Source organism: Mytilus edulis, unplaced genomic scaffold (genome assembly GCF_963676685.1).
Source record: "Mytilus edulis unplaced genomic scaffold, xbMytEdul2.2 SCAFFOLD_1957, whole genome shotgun sequence".
NCBI classification, from domain to species: Eukaryota; Metazoa; Mollusca; class Bivalvia; order Mytilida; family Mytilidae; genus Mytilus; species Mytilus edulis.
Window position 1 is genome coordinate 624 of NW_027268009.1, and position 18738 is coordinate 19361.

Consider the following 18738-nt stretch of genomic DNA (forward strand, 5'->3'; position numbering starts at 1 on the left):
ACAAATATTTTGAGGCCCTACCCATGGCACAAGATAATGGTCCAGGGACTGAATTAATGAACCATGTTGCTTTTCATCAGATTGTCTTTTCTGAATTTTATGCCGACAGGCGAGACATTTCTCTGTATCAACAGTTTATGAAAAAGTCTTAGCTAACTAGTGTATCTACAGTTGGAAGAAAATTACAATTTTTTCATGATTTCAGGCAAAACTTTCAACTTGAGCTGAACAGGCCAAAGGAACAAACCTTTCATTCTTTGTATTTTATGAATAAAATAAGCTATAACATTATATTTCACTATTTATACTATATAATTACCTAGTAACATAATACCCATAATGCAAACAGTAGCTAAACTCATTCCTTTTCTTATATCCATGCAAACTATACCAAGGAATAAACCTATACTCTAAGAAAAAAAGAAATAGTCAATATTAAAAACCAAAGCACATGTTAATAAAGTTTACCATCAAACATAAGGGATGTTTACCAATTTGAAAAGCTATTTAATAGAACATTAGAGATTTACTGAATATTTCATGACATGGATCCTTATAAGGATATGAATATCAGGGAAATCTTTAACCAACAAATATATATAATTTTTATTTTAAAACTTTGCATATATAAAATTGGTGTAATTGATATAATAATAAGTTGCAAAAGATGTTGTGCAAAGTATACCTCAATTGTCAGAGACATTGACAAAGAATTCCATGCTAATAGTGTTTTCAGAATCAAATTATCTTAAAACAGGAAGCGACTGCCAGTACTAAATCATCAAATATGGATTGAAACACTGCCAGTACTAAATCATCAAATATGGATTGAAACTGTGATTGTTTTTCAATAATGTATTGTTTCTGTAAATATGTATGCATTTTGGAAATTAAAACAGGGCAAAGCTTTTAATATAATAACACATTTGAGATGCTGACATAATTGCACATTGCAAGTGATCTGATTATTTCTTAACTTTTATTCTCATATCAAAATGTTGTCTTTTGTGGGGGTTTTATGGTCACAACATAGGTTTTTAATGGGATAGCACAACAATAGTTGATCATTAATCTTTCTTTTTTTCACTTCATTTTCTCATCCTTGACCTTGACCTTTAGTTGTAAACTGTTTACCTGGCCAGCAATAGCATGAATGATTAATGTCCCTATAGTGGCATAACCTTGACCTTCAGTTGTAACTGTTTACCTGACCAGCAATAGCATGAATGATTAATGTCCCTATAGTGGCAAAGAAAGCTGTTACACCATTGAGTCCTACACACCAATACACAACAGTAATGAACAATATTGGCTGTACGAGAATCAATGGAATTTCACTGGTCATTTTGGCCAGATAATAGGCTGACAATCTGTACCATCCTGCTGACCTTTCCTTGTTTATAACCATTCTTTCTGCTGGAACTATAAAAAAAAAAAAGATTGAAAAAGTCAAATTGCTTTTAAGAAATATTGATGAACCAAAAACATTGGATATAGTTATAACTTAGGTGTGATTTAAGAATTCAGTAAGGTATAAGACAGACAGTCTTCAGTTTGAAGTAAATTAATTTATAACTCTTTTGACTCTGGACAATTTGCAACTTGCCATTTTGTCTTGACACTAGTCTATTTGTGAATACAGTATTTGACATATAAATTTGTGTGTGTGTGTGTACATGTAAACAGAAGATGTGGTAGGATTGTCAATGAGACAACTCTTCACACGAGAACAAATGACACAGAACTAAACAGCTATAGGTCACTGTACTACCTTCAACAACGAGCAAAGCCCCTTCCACATAGTCTTGTGTCTTGTTGGGTTACCATCTCATTGATAGATAACAAACATCTTTTTTATTATTTATGTTTAGTTATCTAAATGGTAGTCCATAATTGCATTCCCCTAAATATGTTTGTTTACTTGGATAATTTCTAGATTCCCTTGAACTTTGAACTGTCAGCATTTATTTGTACTCTTATCAAAACCTTTTTATTTTATAAAACAGTTTTAGATGCATTAATTTATTCTAACTACTTTATCTTGTTGTATCATTTGAAGGGATTATAGAGTTTTCGATAAAATCAAAAGAATTTAAGCCACAATGTATTTGTATTTGATCCCATATACCATTTTAAGCAGTAAAATCACGTTCGTCTTTGTTCGATGACAAATTTTACATCAATACGTATAATATGGATTCATTACTATTCATTGAATACCAATTTTTCGTGGATTTAGCTGTCACCTGGGAACCATGAATTCCAATAACCAATGAATTACATATTCTCTATAAGAATGTATGCAGACTTTGGCAAAATCACAAAATTATATTTCCACAAGAGTGCAAGTTTTCCTCTATCCATGAAAATTAGTATCCATGAAAATAAATTAATCCACAGTGTATAGCTCAACTTACAAGAAGTGATAGTATCAAACAGTGGTGTGAATCCAAAGGTCATCCCAAGGTAAAATATCTATAAATAAATCAAACAATTTCATAAATGGTTGAGACAGAGATTTGTCTCATCTTAAAATTATTTTGATATAACAATATACAAATATTCTTCTTCATTTTATCATGAAAGATCATTAATATTTTTAGATGTTTGATACTAAATTAAATAAAATGTCTGTACCAAGCCAGGAAAATGATAGTTGATGTATTTGAGTTTTTTTCTGTTTTGAATTTTCCTCAGAGTTCTGTATTTTTGTGATTTTCCTATTTACTACTGTAAATTCAGAAATTATTGCGTGCATTTATTATTGCGATGTGCCGACCACAGGCAAAAATGCGAGGTTTAATTATTGCGACTTGCCGATTAAAAAAAATTTTTTTTTATGCTGAACATTATTGTAAATCACAGATGTTCACATGTCTTTTCGCAAAGTAAAGCTTTGTTCAAATCTATGCATTTAGTTACCTTCCGTATGTTTTCTGTGATTGAATACACAATTCTTAACTGATGTAACTTGTAAAGGGGATCTAGAAACTAAGATGCATTACTAGAACTTATGTGTTGTGCATGCCGACTTTGGGGATCTAGAAACTTAATTGAACATCGACCACGTGCAGAAGATTAGTGTAGAACGAGGCCCGGCGTGGGTAATTATAGGATATTTTTAACTTCAAAAGAAAATAAATTACAATATTAAAAGTTGATAATCGCAATCACGTAAATTATGTTTGGCTTCTTAGTCCTTTTATGCATACAAGCGAAGTTGAGAAAAATAAAATTCATCATAAAGGCTTGGCTTGTGGTATATTGTTAAAAATAAATTTAATTACACATCTTATAAATTAGCTTTGATTACTAGTAGCAAAGACTCATTTGGTTATAAATAGGAATGATATTTTTTTTACGCCATGAAGTAAAAAAATGTCAATGTGGAAGTTGTTGAACTTGTGCTCAATGAACAATAGTAGCTTGTGCTTTATGAACAATATTATCTTCTGATGATCTTTGTTATTTTGTTATTTATTATTTATTTATTGTAATAAATTGTATTATATAACTTGTTTTTATTTCTAAGTTTCAAAAGGTTTACTTATACTGAAAATACACATGCTCCACTGAACAATTACAAACAATATTAACAAAATAAAATAACATTGTAATTTGTCACTTTATATAATAATCGAACAGCATTCAAAAGTAATTACTAGTACTAGTATCCCATTCATAAAAGTTCCCGGCAATATTGTTCAATCATAAACATATTACAGACACATTACCAATTAAAAGTCGAAGTGTTATAAAAATGTCACCTGGCTTCACTGATTACACAGATTAGCGGAAATAAGTTGTAAAAACATATTACCCTTAAATGCCCCAGGTGAAAGGTTAAACACATCACACCACTGAACAAAGGGAGATAAATCAATCACAAATTGACATTGGAAAAATGAAAGTAAGAATGCGAGGTTTAATTATTGCGATCGTCCGACGCTCGCATTATTCGCATTAATAAAAACCTCGCAATAATTTCTGAATTTACAGTAATACATTTAGAAAACTTTTCATAAATGAACAATGATTTATATAGTAATACAACCTTTTGGGACAAATATTACAAATAAACCTACCACACCCATCCTGTCACGAAGTGTCTCCTCAATCCTTGGTAACTGAAACCATATCAAACTCAGCAATACAGTCATCACTACTGTCTCTATAATCTTAAACTTATTAAATATAAGAGCTTTTGATTGTCTAAATGTTCTGATTGTCAGCTGTGTGTACTGTGTTATAAATCCAGTCGGCCATTTTGGATCATTGGAATTTGTCTCCACTTGATCAGATTCAGGAATCTCCATTAAACTAATGTGTACACTGTCTGCCTCTGAAAAGAAAGATTAAAGTCTGATATCATATGTTAATAATTTCTTAAGTATGTTCCCTTTAAAAATCACACAGAGAATATGCCAATGGGACATATAACTTTATAAAGGGGCATATCTCCAGAACTGTTAAAGTGACACCATACACAACACGATCGTGATCTCTGTTTTATGTAAATAAGCATTGTGTATAAGCCTCATAATATTTTGTTGAAGCTACTCAAGTTAAAGAAAGGAAACCAATTTTGGAAGGACAGATAGAAGGATAAGGGTAACACTTAATGCCCCTCAGCTGATCCCGTTGCCATTATAAATTTACATTTTTAATACAGTAAAAAATTAACATACTTATATATTTTGAATAGATAATATAGGTTGCTGTATGTTGATTTTGAATAGCTGAAGATAAATATTTATTCATTTAAAACTGAACAAGAACATACCATAGGATACACTACCATTTTTCTGTTTGACTTTTTGGTACTTTTTCTGCTCATCAGTCATATTCCCTGGGACAATGCTAGAAGTTTTCAGCTCTTTTGGCCAGGAATCTGTATTTCTGAGAAATAAACACAGAAAATTACAGCTAAAAACAATATCAGTTAACATTTATCAAGATGCCTGTAAAAACATGGTCGTCAACAAAGAGTATGAAAAATGCACTTAGATGTAAAATTTAATCAAATTCAATGAAATTAAGTGCTAATGTGTCACCAGTAAACTTAATTTGTGACCATCAACCAACCAATTGATGCCATCTGAGCTTAAAATACAATACAGTTATCTCCTACATACAGTGTTCAGTGAAGGGAAATATAACTACACCTATATTGTCAGGTTTTAACTCTTCAATCCATTTAAATCCTGGTCATGTTATTACATTTGTGTTTTTAGTTTGAGATAAATAATGCAATATGAATGCTTTTGTTAACATTGGAAACGTATACTTGGTTTGAGTCAACTGAAATTTCGACACATCCAATTTCAAGTCGTCAGTAGTCAAAATACATATATTTAAACTAAACAAAGTTTGGAACCTAAGGAAGACTTTGACCCATCTGAAATTTCAAGTCAACTGACTTCAAGACAAAGAGAGTTAACTGTGTTATGGTTTGTAATTCATTGGACTACTGCAAATTGAAATCAAGAACTGTGGATTTATTTATTTTCGTGGGTATCAACATTCGTGTATTGAGGAAGTCTTGCATTTTCCTGGATATTTGACTTCGTTGTTTTGCTAATCTTTGCATACAAAGTTTGTAATTCTTTGAACATTTGAATATTCGTGGGTCACCTGTACTGATAAAACCAACTAAAATTGGTATCCAATGAAAAATAATGAATCCGCATTAGTATATACCAATCACTTATGTTGTTTCTATGCAGTTTTTAACATCAATTAATCAAAACCACTGCCTCCTTCCTTGTATCTATAAATGTAGCAGTATTTACCTTAGCTTGTATGCAGCATTAACAATCTGTTGTCTTGTATTGTCATCTTCTTTCAGTTTCTCTACTAAAATTTTAAGAATCTCATAAGTTTTTTCCATAAATTTTAAATGATATGCAATGCTTTATAAATATTAAAGAATGAAGCATTTTTAAATGCATAGTATAGGGGGAAAACCAGAGAGGCTACACAACATAAAGAAAAAAGTAAATAGACCAATTTCATATTATTACATTGGTTGCAATGAATTACATTAATTTCCCAGTTAAATAAAAACCCATAATTTCACATGTGAACCAAAGTGGTTATACAACAGTAGGCGTTGTCAAGACGTCGATAACGTCGGATCAAAACAAATTGTCAATGCGTAGGAAAAACATATAGTTCCTTACATTTTCTACATTAATTTCATAAAAAAAAGCCATTTACCAATGTAATAAAAAGAATAACTAATCGCCGTATTTGAATATCAAAAATAAGACAACTTGTGACCGAACGCCGCTCTGGATTAAACTTGTGCTGCGCACTCGTTTAATCCATGCGTCGTTCGGTCTCACGTTGTCTTATTTTTTATATTCAAATACGGCGATTAGTTATACTATAATTACTGACTTTTGACTCCTGAGTTTATATTTTTTTGACAGATTACCTTTTTTGTGGTTGGACATCCTGGTACTCAGTCAAACAAGAGCAACGTAAATAAGAAAATTCAAGATTCTAATCTGTACAATTTTGAGGGAAAGTGTACTGTTTAATGCTTTCAATATATGACTTAATCATCAGAAAGCAGTAAACTTTCCCCCATTTTGCACCGGTTATGTTTGATTTTACTTCTTTTGGTTGCTTGTGATTGACCCTGAGTACCAGGATGTCTTATCACAGAGTAAGTAACCTATCTTAAAAACAGACCTCGGAGTCAAAAGTTAATAAAATAAAATAGACTATGCAGTAGAACATGACAAGCTTACATACTTTAGTTGCTGTTCTGAAAAATTATTTGAATCTTAATACTCTAATTTCAGAAATTATTGTGAGGTTTTTATTATTGTAAACGCAATAATTAAAACTCGCATTTTAAAATATTTTATCTAAATTAAACTATATTTTTCTCAAAACAGTAAGAATAAAAATCGCATTTAAGTCTAAAATGACTGCACACAATAATTTCTGAATTTACAGTAGTCTTATCTGTTTTTGACTCAGATATAGGACTTTATTATGGTTAACTTACAAATAAAGTCTGCTGGATTATAATGAGGCTCCATAGGGAAACCTGCATTGCTGAAGAAATCTATGACCTCTCCGGTCTTCCCAAAATAAGCAACCTAAAATTTAAAAAAAACCTGTTGATTAGGCATCCTTCTATGAATCAGTTTAAAGGAATATTCTAAAAGTGAAATGACAGCATGATATATTGATAATACTGTGGATTCATTTATTTTCGTGGATATCAATTTTCGTGGATTGAGGAAAACTTGCATTAAGTGGATATTTGATTTCATGGTTAAGCAATTTCTTTAAACAAATAAAATTGAGAATGGGAATGGGAAATGTGTCAAAGCCACAACAACCCGACCATAGAACAGACAACAGCAGAAGGTCACCAACAGGTCTTCAATGCAGTGAGAAATTCCCGCACCCGGAGGCATCCTTCAGCTGGCCCCTAAACAAATATATACTAGTTCAGTGATAATGAACGCCATACTAAAGAAACTAAAATTAAAAATAATACAAGACTAACAAAGGCCAGAGGCTCCTGACTTGGGACAGGCTCAAAAATGCGGGGGGGGGGGGGGGGGTTATGAGATCTCAACCCTCCCACTATACCTCAAGCCAATGTAAAAAAGTAAACGCAAAACAATACGCACATTAAAATTCAGTTCAAGAGAAGTCCAAGTCTGATATAAAATTTGTAATTTGTTGAACATTTGAATTCCTGGTTCACCTGTATCCACGAAACGCACAAAAATTGGTATCCAACGAATAATAATAATATCACAGTAGACTCTTTAAAGAAATATTTTGTACTGGGTCTCATATAGACCACCTGGATTTATCATTAATCCACCTTCTATTAATCACTACATGGGTTTATCATTAATCTGACCAATGAATTTTGCTTTACTTAACCAAATGTATGTTTTGGATTCACTGTTCACATGTATATTATGTGGAATATTTTAATAAAGTATCTGAACATCTGTATTTGGTCTCATTTGCCAGAGCTCAGTCACAGCAGAACGACCTTTAATCGACAAGAGGGAACGGCGACAAATAGCCACCCGACCCTCCTGTTACAGTGTGAATATTAGATGACTTGATATAAGTGTATGAATATTAGTTGCTTTGAGTAAATGATCACTTAATAAGTCAGCAAGTGACGAGCTATGATCTGTTCCTCCAGAGCTGATCTCAGTTTACAAACACTACTTAAGTGAAAACATCAGAATGTTAAGCATGTTTGGGATCAACAACATGTCTTCAGCATGATATATCATTCTATGTGTAATATCAACAAAAGTTATTGCTGTATAAGTGCAATCTGTTCCATGTGCTTACCGGTATTTCTATGAGAAAGGATGGCTAGAAAAATATAACATGATTTTTTTAAAACTTCATGTTGAAACTGAAGCTATCTCAGAGATATTATGCTTTGAATAGTAATTAGAGCTTGGTTTTACTTTATAAATACCTTAATGTCAAGATATAAGTATTATTATATAAACATGAATTGCAACAGATATTGTCTTTTTATATTAACATTATCTGTAAATTATTATTTTCACATGAATGATTTTTGTGCTTTGATTCATTGGTTTATAGCGTGGCAGAATAGTTTTTTTATGTGTAAAGTAGAGCAAAACATCATAAGTGACAAATACTTATGACCATGTCCTGCATATCTGAACTATTTATGTTAAATTGGAGTTCACATTCAATTTACAGCATGCAGGTGTCAAGGACAAAGTTATACAAAATGAATATGTTAGTACTTTACTATGTGTTTACAGCATGCAAGTGTCAAGGACACATAAAAAATGCAGTTATACATAATGAAGATGTTAGAACAAAAAAATGTACTTTACTTTTATTTACAGCATGCATTCAAGGTAACATACAAAATGCTTTACAATGTATACATAATGAGTATGTTAGTACTTTACCTTCTATTCACAGCATGCAGGTGTCAAGCAGTGATCTGGAAGGATTTTTTCTCTATGGGCCCAGGGCCCCTCAAAATTAAATTCAAGGGGCCATTTAAAAAAATAATGGGCCATGTTGTCAAATGAATGGGCCATTTGAATTGACTACAGTGAAAAAAGTAAAAAGTGTATATCTCGGCAAAGAGATTGTGGTACTTTAATACCTTTATGATTTTAAATAATATTATAGATATTGTGCCTGTGATTTTGTTATTTCAATTCAACAAAGAATGTAAAATAATTTCTTTCAAACCAGATAATATTTAAGATATCCTTTATTTACAATGTTTCTACTGCTACTGTTGTCTTGTTCATGTGCATGGGTTTTTTTACATTAAATTTGGGTCTTCGTCGATACCATACTTATTCCCGACGTTCCGTATTAGAGGACGTAATTGGCATTTCCTCTGCACTTCTTGTATTATTATTACTTCATCACGATGACAACAATAACAGTAGAGAGTATCATAAATTATTGATAAAACAAAACAACAAATCGCTGAAGGCATGTTTACAAAATGTCAAAACAAGCCAAAGACCAAAAAGTGACAAGGACAGTTAGTCGCCTTTTATGGAGACAAAAACTATATTCATAAAAAGGCTCTGGGGTTTTTCAACGAAAAAATAGCAAGCTGAACTAAGTTAAAAGATAATAATTAGAGACAAATCTCGTCTGTACTAGCCAAATTTTACAAATTTAAGGTTGTAAAAAATCATATCATGAATGATGGCTAATTACGTTTTTTGGGTAATCAGTTACACCCATGGTTCTATTATTTCCATAGGAAAACACACGAGACGTCCCAAAAATATATAGGTGCTCCTATCATTGGAGGAACATTACACAGTTGTGTACACACACATGGCGGCACGGAACACGATCGGAAATCCATTTGACGATATCTAAACGTATCGAAACGAAGTGAAAAATATCGTGCGCCACGTGGGCGCTTACATAAGTCTCTCTATGCGCCATTTCTGGTCGATATGCGCTATAGGCGCAGGGCGCACGACCTTCCCGATCACTGGTCAAGGGCACATACAAAATGTAGTTATACATGATGAATATGTTAGTACAAAACAAGAATGTGTCCATAGTACACAGATGCCATACTCGCACTATAATTTTCTATGTTTAGTGGACTGTGAAATTGGGGTAAAAACTCTAATTTGTCATTTGAATTAGAAAGATCATATCATAGGGAACATGTATACTAAGTTTCAAGTTGATTGGACTTCAACTTCATCAAAAATACCTTGACCAAAAACTTTAACCTGAAATTTGCACTATCATTTTCTATGTTCAGTAAACCGTGAAATTTGGGTCAAAACTCTAATTTGGCATTAAAATTAGAAAGATCATATCATAGGGAACATGTGTACTAAGTTTCAAGTTGAATGGACTTCAACTTCATTAAAAACTACCTTGACCAAAAACTTTAACCTGAAGCAGGACAGACGGACAGAAGGACGGACGGACGGATGGACGGACGGACGAACAGACCCACAGACCCACAGACCCACAGACCAGAAAACATAATGCCCCTCTACTATTGTAGGTGGGGCATAAAAATGTACTTTACCTTCTATTTACAGCATGCAGGTGTCAAGAACACATACAAAATGCAGTTATACATGAATTTGTTAGTACAGGTACAAACTGAAAAATACACGGTGTTGAAGCAAACTAAATATAGGTTAGCATGAAACTGAAAATACACAAAGTTACACACTTCATATAAAACTGAACATAAATTGTTAGAACTAAGTACATATGTGTACACAAAAAAGAACATAAATTGTTAGAACTGAATATGTATATGTACACAAACAAAACATAAATTGTTAGAACTAAATACAGATGTGTAAACAAACAGAACATAAATGGCTATAATTTTGTATATCCATTCATTTAAATATATAAGAATTACACAGGGGTATTCCTTGGAACAATAGTTCATTTGCCAATTACTGATTTGATTCTGTTATTACACACTTTTTCAATAAATTACTTCCCTTTGTCAATAAAAGACAGGTTCTTTACTGGACAAACTTGGCTTTTGCGCATGCAAAGCATGAAACGTTGAATGTCATATATTCTCTTTTTAACAATTTAAAAAAAAAAACCTACTGGTATTGAAAGTTTTTAGCTTGATAACAAATTAAATGTAATTAAAAGATTTTATAAACTTAAAGGTTACACACATTACGCACAGATACATTTGCTTTTTCTGCTAGCTATCCATTGTCAATAAAAAAAATATGTTACTCTTGAGGGAGACAACCAAATAAGGGATCTCTAATTACAGGGTCAATAACTGGAATTGGCATAGAATGAAAATTTTGAACTACATTAATCAAAGTACCTTTACATATGCTATTGTTAATTCAGAAACTTTTGCTTGCATATAAATTTAATAGCAACTATTAAACTATGGATTCAGATGTAAGATTAAAATTATTATGATTCAATTTCAGAAAATGCTGCATACAAATTATGCTACAATGTATTAAAATTCAAATTGTAAGTTTTTCATGTGCAAATCCTATCAAGTTGAATTATATAATTCGCAAAAATTTCTGAATAAACAGTATTTCCTAATTTCTGTTAGTCATGCAAAACTCCAAATAATAAGTTAACTGAATGATATTTCATTCTGTTAGTATAGAATGTATTATCTTAAATTACCTCTCCATCAGATAGCAGTAACAGATTGTCAAACTGATAGAAAATAAAACTGGATGGCTGGTGTATTGTTGTAACAACAGTTTTATTGTGGTCCTTGGCATATGTCTTCAATCCTTGTATCAAACCAAAGGCTGTACTGTAATCCAAACCTGATGTTGGTTCCTAAATGGAGAAAATATCTATTATATATAACATGTACTTGATCCAATGGATAGAAAAATGGACGGACAAATAGAAATATGATCAAAGGGACAGATGGACAGAGTGATTGTAATATAGATCCCATTTTAGAGTAATGGTATAAAACACTATATTTTATTTTTATTTCACTCTCAGGGTTGGTACAGAAACAACTGACATAAATTGGGAAAGTGTCCATGGAACACAGATTGTGCCACCGCTTGCATATTACATTACAAAGGGACATAACTCAAGAATGGTAAAAGTGATGCTACCCAAATGTGTACTTGATCTGAGTTTTGAGGTTATGAGCATTACATTAAAGTTTCATAACATTTGGTTGAAATAAACTAAAGTTAGAGAACAGAAACAAACAAAAATTCCGGAATTTTTCCGTTTGTAAAGGGACATAACTCTAGAATGGTAAAAGTGACACCAGTAAAGTTCAAACTTGATCTGTGTTTAGTGGTAAAAAGCATTGTGTATAAGTTTCATAACATATGGTTAAGGTAGCAATACACAGTTAGGAAAAAAACATCCATAACGGCAGGGCATAAAATACCTGAAATCTATGAGCTTACAGTACTCACATCTAATAGTATCATAACAGGGTCAGTTATTAATTCACAGGCAATATTTGCCCTTTTCTTCTCTCCACCAGATAACCCTCTCAGCCAAACATCTCCAATAACTGTCACAGAAACAAAAATAAACAATATACCGTACAATGTCATATAGTTGTTAATTTTGGATCATTTGGTGTCTTTTGGAAAGTTGTCTCATTGGCAATCATAGCACATTATTTTTAGAAATATATATACACAAAATTTAAACTTGTTCACACTTTTAAGTTCAATTTTGTGAGATTAAGGCAATCAAATTATTCCATTTCCATGGTGAGAGTTAAGGTTTTCTTCTGAATTCTTAAGATTTTTCATTTAGAAACATGGGACTTGAAACAGTCACGTGTCTGGAAAATCATTGACCTACATTTTTAGTAAATTCTAAAATTCTAAATTTGTCAACTACCATGATACCAATATGCAAAAAGCCTTGGGAAGAACACTGCCTATTACATACTTGTGTCTAAACATTTTCTGAGGTCAAGGTCATCTATAAGTTGTTCCATTCTTCTTTCTTTCTCTACCTTTGGCATTTTGTCTGGTAGACGGATCATTGCAGTGAACTGTTAAAAAATTTAACAAAATAAAATTGAGAAAGGAAATGGGGAATGTGTCAAAGTGACAACAACCCGACCATAGAGCAGACAACAGTCGAAGGCCACCAATGGGTCTTCAATGTTGCGAGAATTCCCGCACCCGTAGGTGTCCTTCAGCTGGTCCCTAACAATATGTATACTAGTACAGTGATAATGGATGTTTTATGAACTGTTTGTAAAACTTTCATTATATTTGAAATAGACTGTTGGATGTTGCTTGCTTACTGTCCAGTAATATTATTATGCCTTAAATTTTGCACATGTGCTATATTTTTATTTGTGCAAAATTTTAATTGTGCTTCAGTTATGGTATGTTTAGATATGTATTTTAGTAATGCTTTGCCTGTATTTCAATATGCCTGTGCTGTTATATATTTTGTCTGCCTGTTCTGTGTTTTAAGGTGGTACCTAACACTACAGGGAGATAACTCTGTAAAATCGGCTAAACGTTTTAATTACGTTGTGTTGTTAAGGGAATATTAAGCTTTTCAATGATCAAAATCCGTGTTTGTCAAACTGCTATATAACCAGTATAATTTTTCTGATAAAACGGTTGGTTCAAATTTTTTGAAATTTTTATATTTTTGTCAAAGGGTCAAAGTAAATACTTAGTTAAAATTTTATACAAATTAAACGAGCTAAATTAATTTTAGTTAAAGTGTTGGGTACCACCTTAATGTTGTATTTATGTTATTTTATATTTGGTAAAAAGCTCTTGAGAGCTTATGTTTGTATTGTTATATGTGATCCATATCAAAATAAAACTTTCTTATTTGTATTCATATTTGTATTCAGTGAAATTTATTCCATGCATAATTTCAAGACAAGGAAAACATATAAAAGATATTTAGATTATTTTGACATTGAATTGATAAACTTGACGGTCTATTTTCATTTTGTTTTATCATTTATTTATTCATTTTCCATTTTATTACATTGTGTGTCCAATGGGAAAACAATAAACTTTGGTTTCAATGCATAAATATAATTTAAATTTTTCTATTGGTTAAATTCCGGGTATTTTCAGCTGTATTTTGATTTGATTTCAATCTAATTTGGTGGATATTCATTTAAATATATGGTATTCAATCTGAATCAATAAAATTTTGTGTTCTGAAAGAGCTTTCATGTTGTCAATTTATAAAATAAGCAAATTATGCTGCTTTTTGTAAGTTCTAAAAGGTTATCTATGATCTTGCTGACTAAATGCTGTCCAAGTATAGGTGGTTAATTATGTATTTTTTATGATAATATTTTGTTTGCAAGCTAAGATTTAAACAAAAGTGCACATGTTGAAATGTCTCGCCTTCTTTACTAACCATTGATTTTATGTTGATAGTCCTAAATATAAAGCTTTACTATAAACTTGTATCACATAAACTTAACATGATTCAAGAAATGAGGTCAAGGTCAGATAAACCAAATGAGAAATACATATACACCTTACAATCATCCAATACACCAAACATAGTTGACCTATTGCTTATAGTTTCTAAGAAACAGACTTAACTAAGAAAACTAAACATTGTCTAATGAACCATGAAGATGACAGACAGACATGTCTGTCCACGTCCACAAGTATTTTTGTCCATCTGATGAGTTAAGCCTTTTTCAACTGATTTTTATAGTTCGTTCTTATGTTATACTGTTATACCACTGTCCCAGGTTAGGGGAGGGTTGGGATCCCGCTAACATGTTTAACCCCGCCAAATTATTTATGTATGTCCCTGTCCCAAGTCAGGAGCCTGTAATTCAGTGGTTGTCGTTTGTTTAAGTGTTACATATTTGTTTTTCATTCATTTTTTTATATAAATAAGGCCGTTAGTTTTCTTGTTTAAATTGTTTTCCATTGTCATATCTTGGCCTTTTATAGATGACTATGCTGTATGGGCTTTGCTCATTGTTGAAGGCCATATGGTGATCTATAGTTGTAAATGTCTGTGTCATTTTGGTCTCTTGTGGACAGTTGTCTCATTGGCAATCATTTCACATCTTCTTTTTTATATGTACACCTTACAATCAGTGACAGTCTATGCATTAAATATAGCTGACCTATTGCTTATAGTATCTAAGAAACAAACTTGTTTCTCATTTTTCGTTTTTATATAGATTAGACTGTTTGTTTTCCTGTTTGAATGGTTTTACACTGTAATTTTTGGGGCCCTTTATAGCTTGCTGTTCAGTGTGAGCCAAAGCTCTGTGTTGAATGATGTACCTTGACCTATAATGGTTTACTTTTATAAATTGTTATTTGGATGGAGAGTTGTTTCATTGGCACTCATACCACATCTTCCTATATCTATAACCCATGAAAACTTAACATTGACCAATGAACCATGAAAACGAGGTCAAGGTCAGATGATACCTACCAAACAGACATATACACCTTACAATCCTTCCATAAAACAAAAAATAGTTAACCTATTGCTTATAGTTTAATAAAAACAGACCAAAACACAAAAAACTTATCATTGAACAAGGAACCTTGAAAATGAGGTCAAGGGCAAATAAAAACTGTGAGACTGACATGTACATCATAAAACATTTCTTTACACCAAATATAGTTGACCTATTGCATTTTGTATTAGAAAAAAAGACTGACCACAAAAACCTAACTTTGACCACAGAATCATGAAAATGAGGTCAAGGTCAGATGACAACTGCCAGTTGGACATATACCGTACACCTTTCAATCATTCCATACACCAAATATAGTAGACATATTGCTTATAGTATCTGATATACATGAACTTGACCACGAAACTTAACCTGGTTCACTGATCCATAAAATGAGGCTGAGATCAAGTGAAAACTATCTCACAGGCATGAGGATCTTGCAAGGTATGCACATAACAAATATAGTTATCCTATTACTCATAACAAGAAAGAAATGAACATTACAAAAATCTTAACTTTTTTCAAGCACCGGTAGTCACTGTACCATGAGAAAAGGTCAATGACAATGGACATATGACAGACAGAAACTTCATAACATAAGGTAGCTATATACAAAGTATGAAGCATCCAGGTCTTCCACCTTTTAAAACATTTAGCTTTTAAGAAGTTAGCTAAAGCCGCGGTCCCTAAATCACTATCCCTATGTTGATCTTTCTGTGATAGAGGTCGCAGGCTTGACAAAAATTGTGAAATACATGGAAGAAATAGTATTTCAACCAATGATGTATGTAAATATATATATATCAATATTTTAAAACTTACTGACAAAGTTTCTCTTAGAGTTAAGTTTGGGAAGAAAACATCCTGCTGTAGTACATAACAAACTTTTCTTCTCATTGATTTGGAGACAGAACAGCCATTTAGAGTTATCTCCCCTGATGTACATGGGAATCTACCTGCCAGTGTATTTAACAGTGTAGTTTTCCCACCTCCTGGAATTGAAAACAGTGAGTTATGATTACCAAGGCATTCAAATTCAAATGATGCAGCGGTGTTTTATGTTTAATGTTTTGATTTGTTTGTGACAAGAACTGATTTATTCAAACTACTTTTGTTTTATTTGTTTTAATAGATATTTTATTTTATATAAAGTTGACTTCATTTGACTAAAGTCCTTAGTTACATGTTATAAAGTTCATTATTTAAAACATTATTTTTAACATCTCTAAACTGTTATATTCTGATACAAACTAGAAAGTGTCAATAGTATATGAATGCCCCACACGCATCATTTTCTATGTTCAGTTAAATTGGGCTAAAAACTTTAATTTGGCATTAAAATAGAGAGATCATATCATGGGGAACGTTGGTCTTCAACTTCATAAAAAAATACCTGGACCAAAAACTGTAACCTGAGACTGGACAGACAATGGACAGATGAACAAACTTACCAACAGATTCACAGACCTAAAAACATAATGCGCCTATGTGGGGCATAAAGAAAAACCAACAAAAAATAGAAAATACCAGCATTTTAACAACACAAGACAAACTATATAAAACAAAGCACATATTTTGGGGGACTTTTGGCAACTTAGAATCTTGTGTTTAAATTAAACAAATGGTGATGGCAGATGCTTAGCATTGTCAGAAGGTAAATGGTGAGTAGAAAACTGGGACTGATACGGGAAAACAAGGTATAACTGACTTCCTTTTTATTATAGTATACAGAATTTACTTTGTCTCTCTATTGAGAGTCAGAACACCATGATTAATGGCATAAGTACATTTTGTTCACACAGTAATAGATGTACATATTTAGATATAATTAAAGTGATTCCCTATTGTATGATTATATAATTTAATAATTGGGTTATGATGCCCAATGGCAATATTTGAAGATGAATGGTGTCATGAGAAAATTGAAAGTAAACACTTTCATTATTCAATATTATCATGTAATTAGGTTCTCCAAAATTTAGTGCAAATGTTGTAAATGTATTATTAAACCCCCCCCCCCCCCCCCCCCCCCAAAAAAAAAATAATGATACCAGCATTCTTATCCTCAAAAGACTACATTGTTAAAGAACAAAAAGGAAATATTTTGTTATACTTTTGTCACCTAGTATGGAATATTGTAGCCAAAATCTAACAAACAGTCACATTTTTGTTTATCAAGTGTAAATAGTATAGTTTTATCTCTCGAACAAGAAAAATGTGAAATGATATGGGTAATCAAATTTTAATTCACTTTCTATTTATAATACAAGACATAGACAAAGTATATATTTGGTCATCTTATTTGGGTATAAATCTAATGTGGCTAAAATCTAACAAACAGTCGCATTTCAGTTTATCAAATGTTACATACATAATGTAGTTTATCTATATATGAGACAAGAAAACTGTGAATGATATGGGAAAACAATTAATAATTGACCTTCTTTTTATGATTATAGACAAAGTATGTATTTTTTCGGGGAAAAATCTATTGAGAGTCAAAACATCATGATGAATGGCATAGAATGTAGAATGTGTCCCCGTACTTGTAGTGTATGCCCTTATATTTTTACAATTAGGTTTTTTGCTTGCAAGAGTTGTCTCCTATAGGCAATCATACCACATCTTCTTTTGTATAATTAGTAGATGTTGTCCAGATTCCTATCACTATTATAATAAGTCAATCAATCATATAATGTAATAATTAGGCCATGACGGCCAATGGCAATATTTAAAGAAGAATGGTGTCAGAAGAAAATTAAATACAAACACTTCCTTTATTGTCCTGTAAGACCCCCATAATAAGTTAAATAACATTTTTTACACGTAAAAAAAATAAACAAACTTAATCTTACCACTTGGTCCCATAATAGCTGTTAAACAACCAGCTTTAGCAATACCAGATACATCTTTCAGAATCTGTCTTTTGTTGATGGTCACATTTACATGGTTAAATATCAGCTCCATTTCTTGACCATTTTTTGAGGTAGACACGAAATCATTCTCCATATTGGTCAAATCCAATTTCTCTTCCACCATTTTAATTTTTTTGTCTTTTTTTTAACAAAATGTGCCCTACAATGCAAATATGTAACATTTAAAAGGACAATAAAATGATAAAACTTTCTAAATGAAAATTTGAATAATTCATGAGGGTGTGGATGGAGGTTTACAGAATAGAGAATAATGGGCAAAATATATTAAGAACAGAGAGAAAAGTGGACTAAAAAAATAGAAAAATGAAAGAATAATGAGCAAAA

At 31.8% G+C, this 18738-nt stretch overlaps 1 protein-coding gene across 1 annotated transcript; it reads right to left on the reverse strand.

Annotated features, from left to right (window-relative positions):
- Positions 1-319: 319 nt before the first annotated feature.
- LOC139506604 (uncharacterized) lies at positions 320-18545 on the reverse strand (the record flags this gene model as incomplete). Its single annotated transcript, XM_071295494.1, is given in 12 exon segments — positions 320-410; positions 1208-1422; positions 2418-2475; positions 4086-4342; positions 4784-4899; positions 5793-5856; positions 7022-7115; positions 11683-11844; positions 12453-12553; positions 12943-13048; positions 16301-16470; positions 18334-18545. Coding segments are annotated over 12 exon segments (1618 nt in total), but the record flags the coding sequence as incomplete, so codon positions are not given.
- Between the last annotated feature and the right edge of the window lie 193 nt (positions 18546-18738).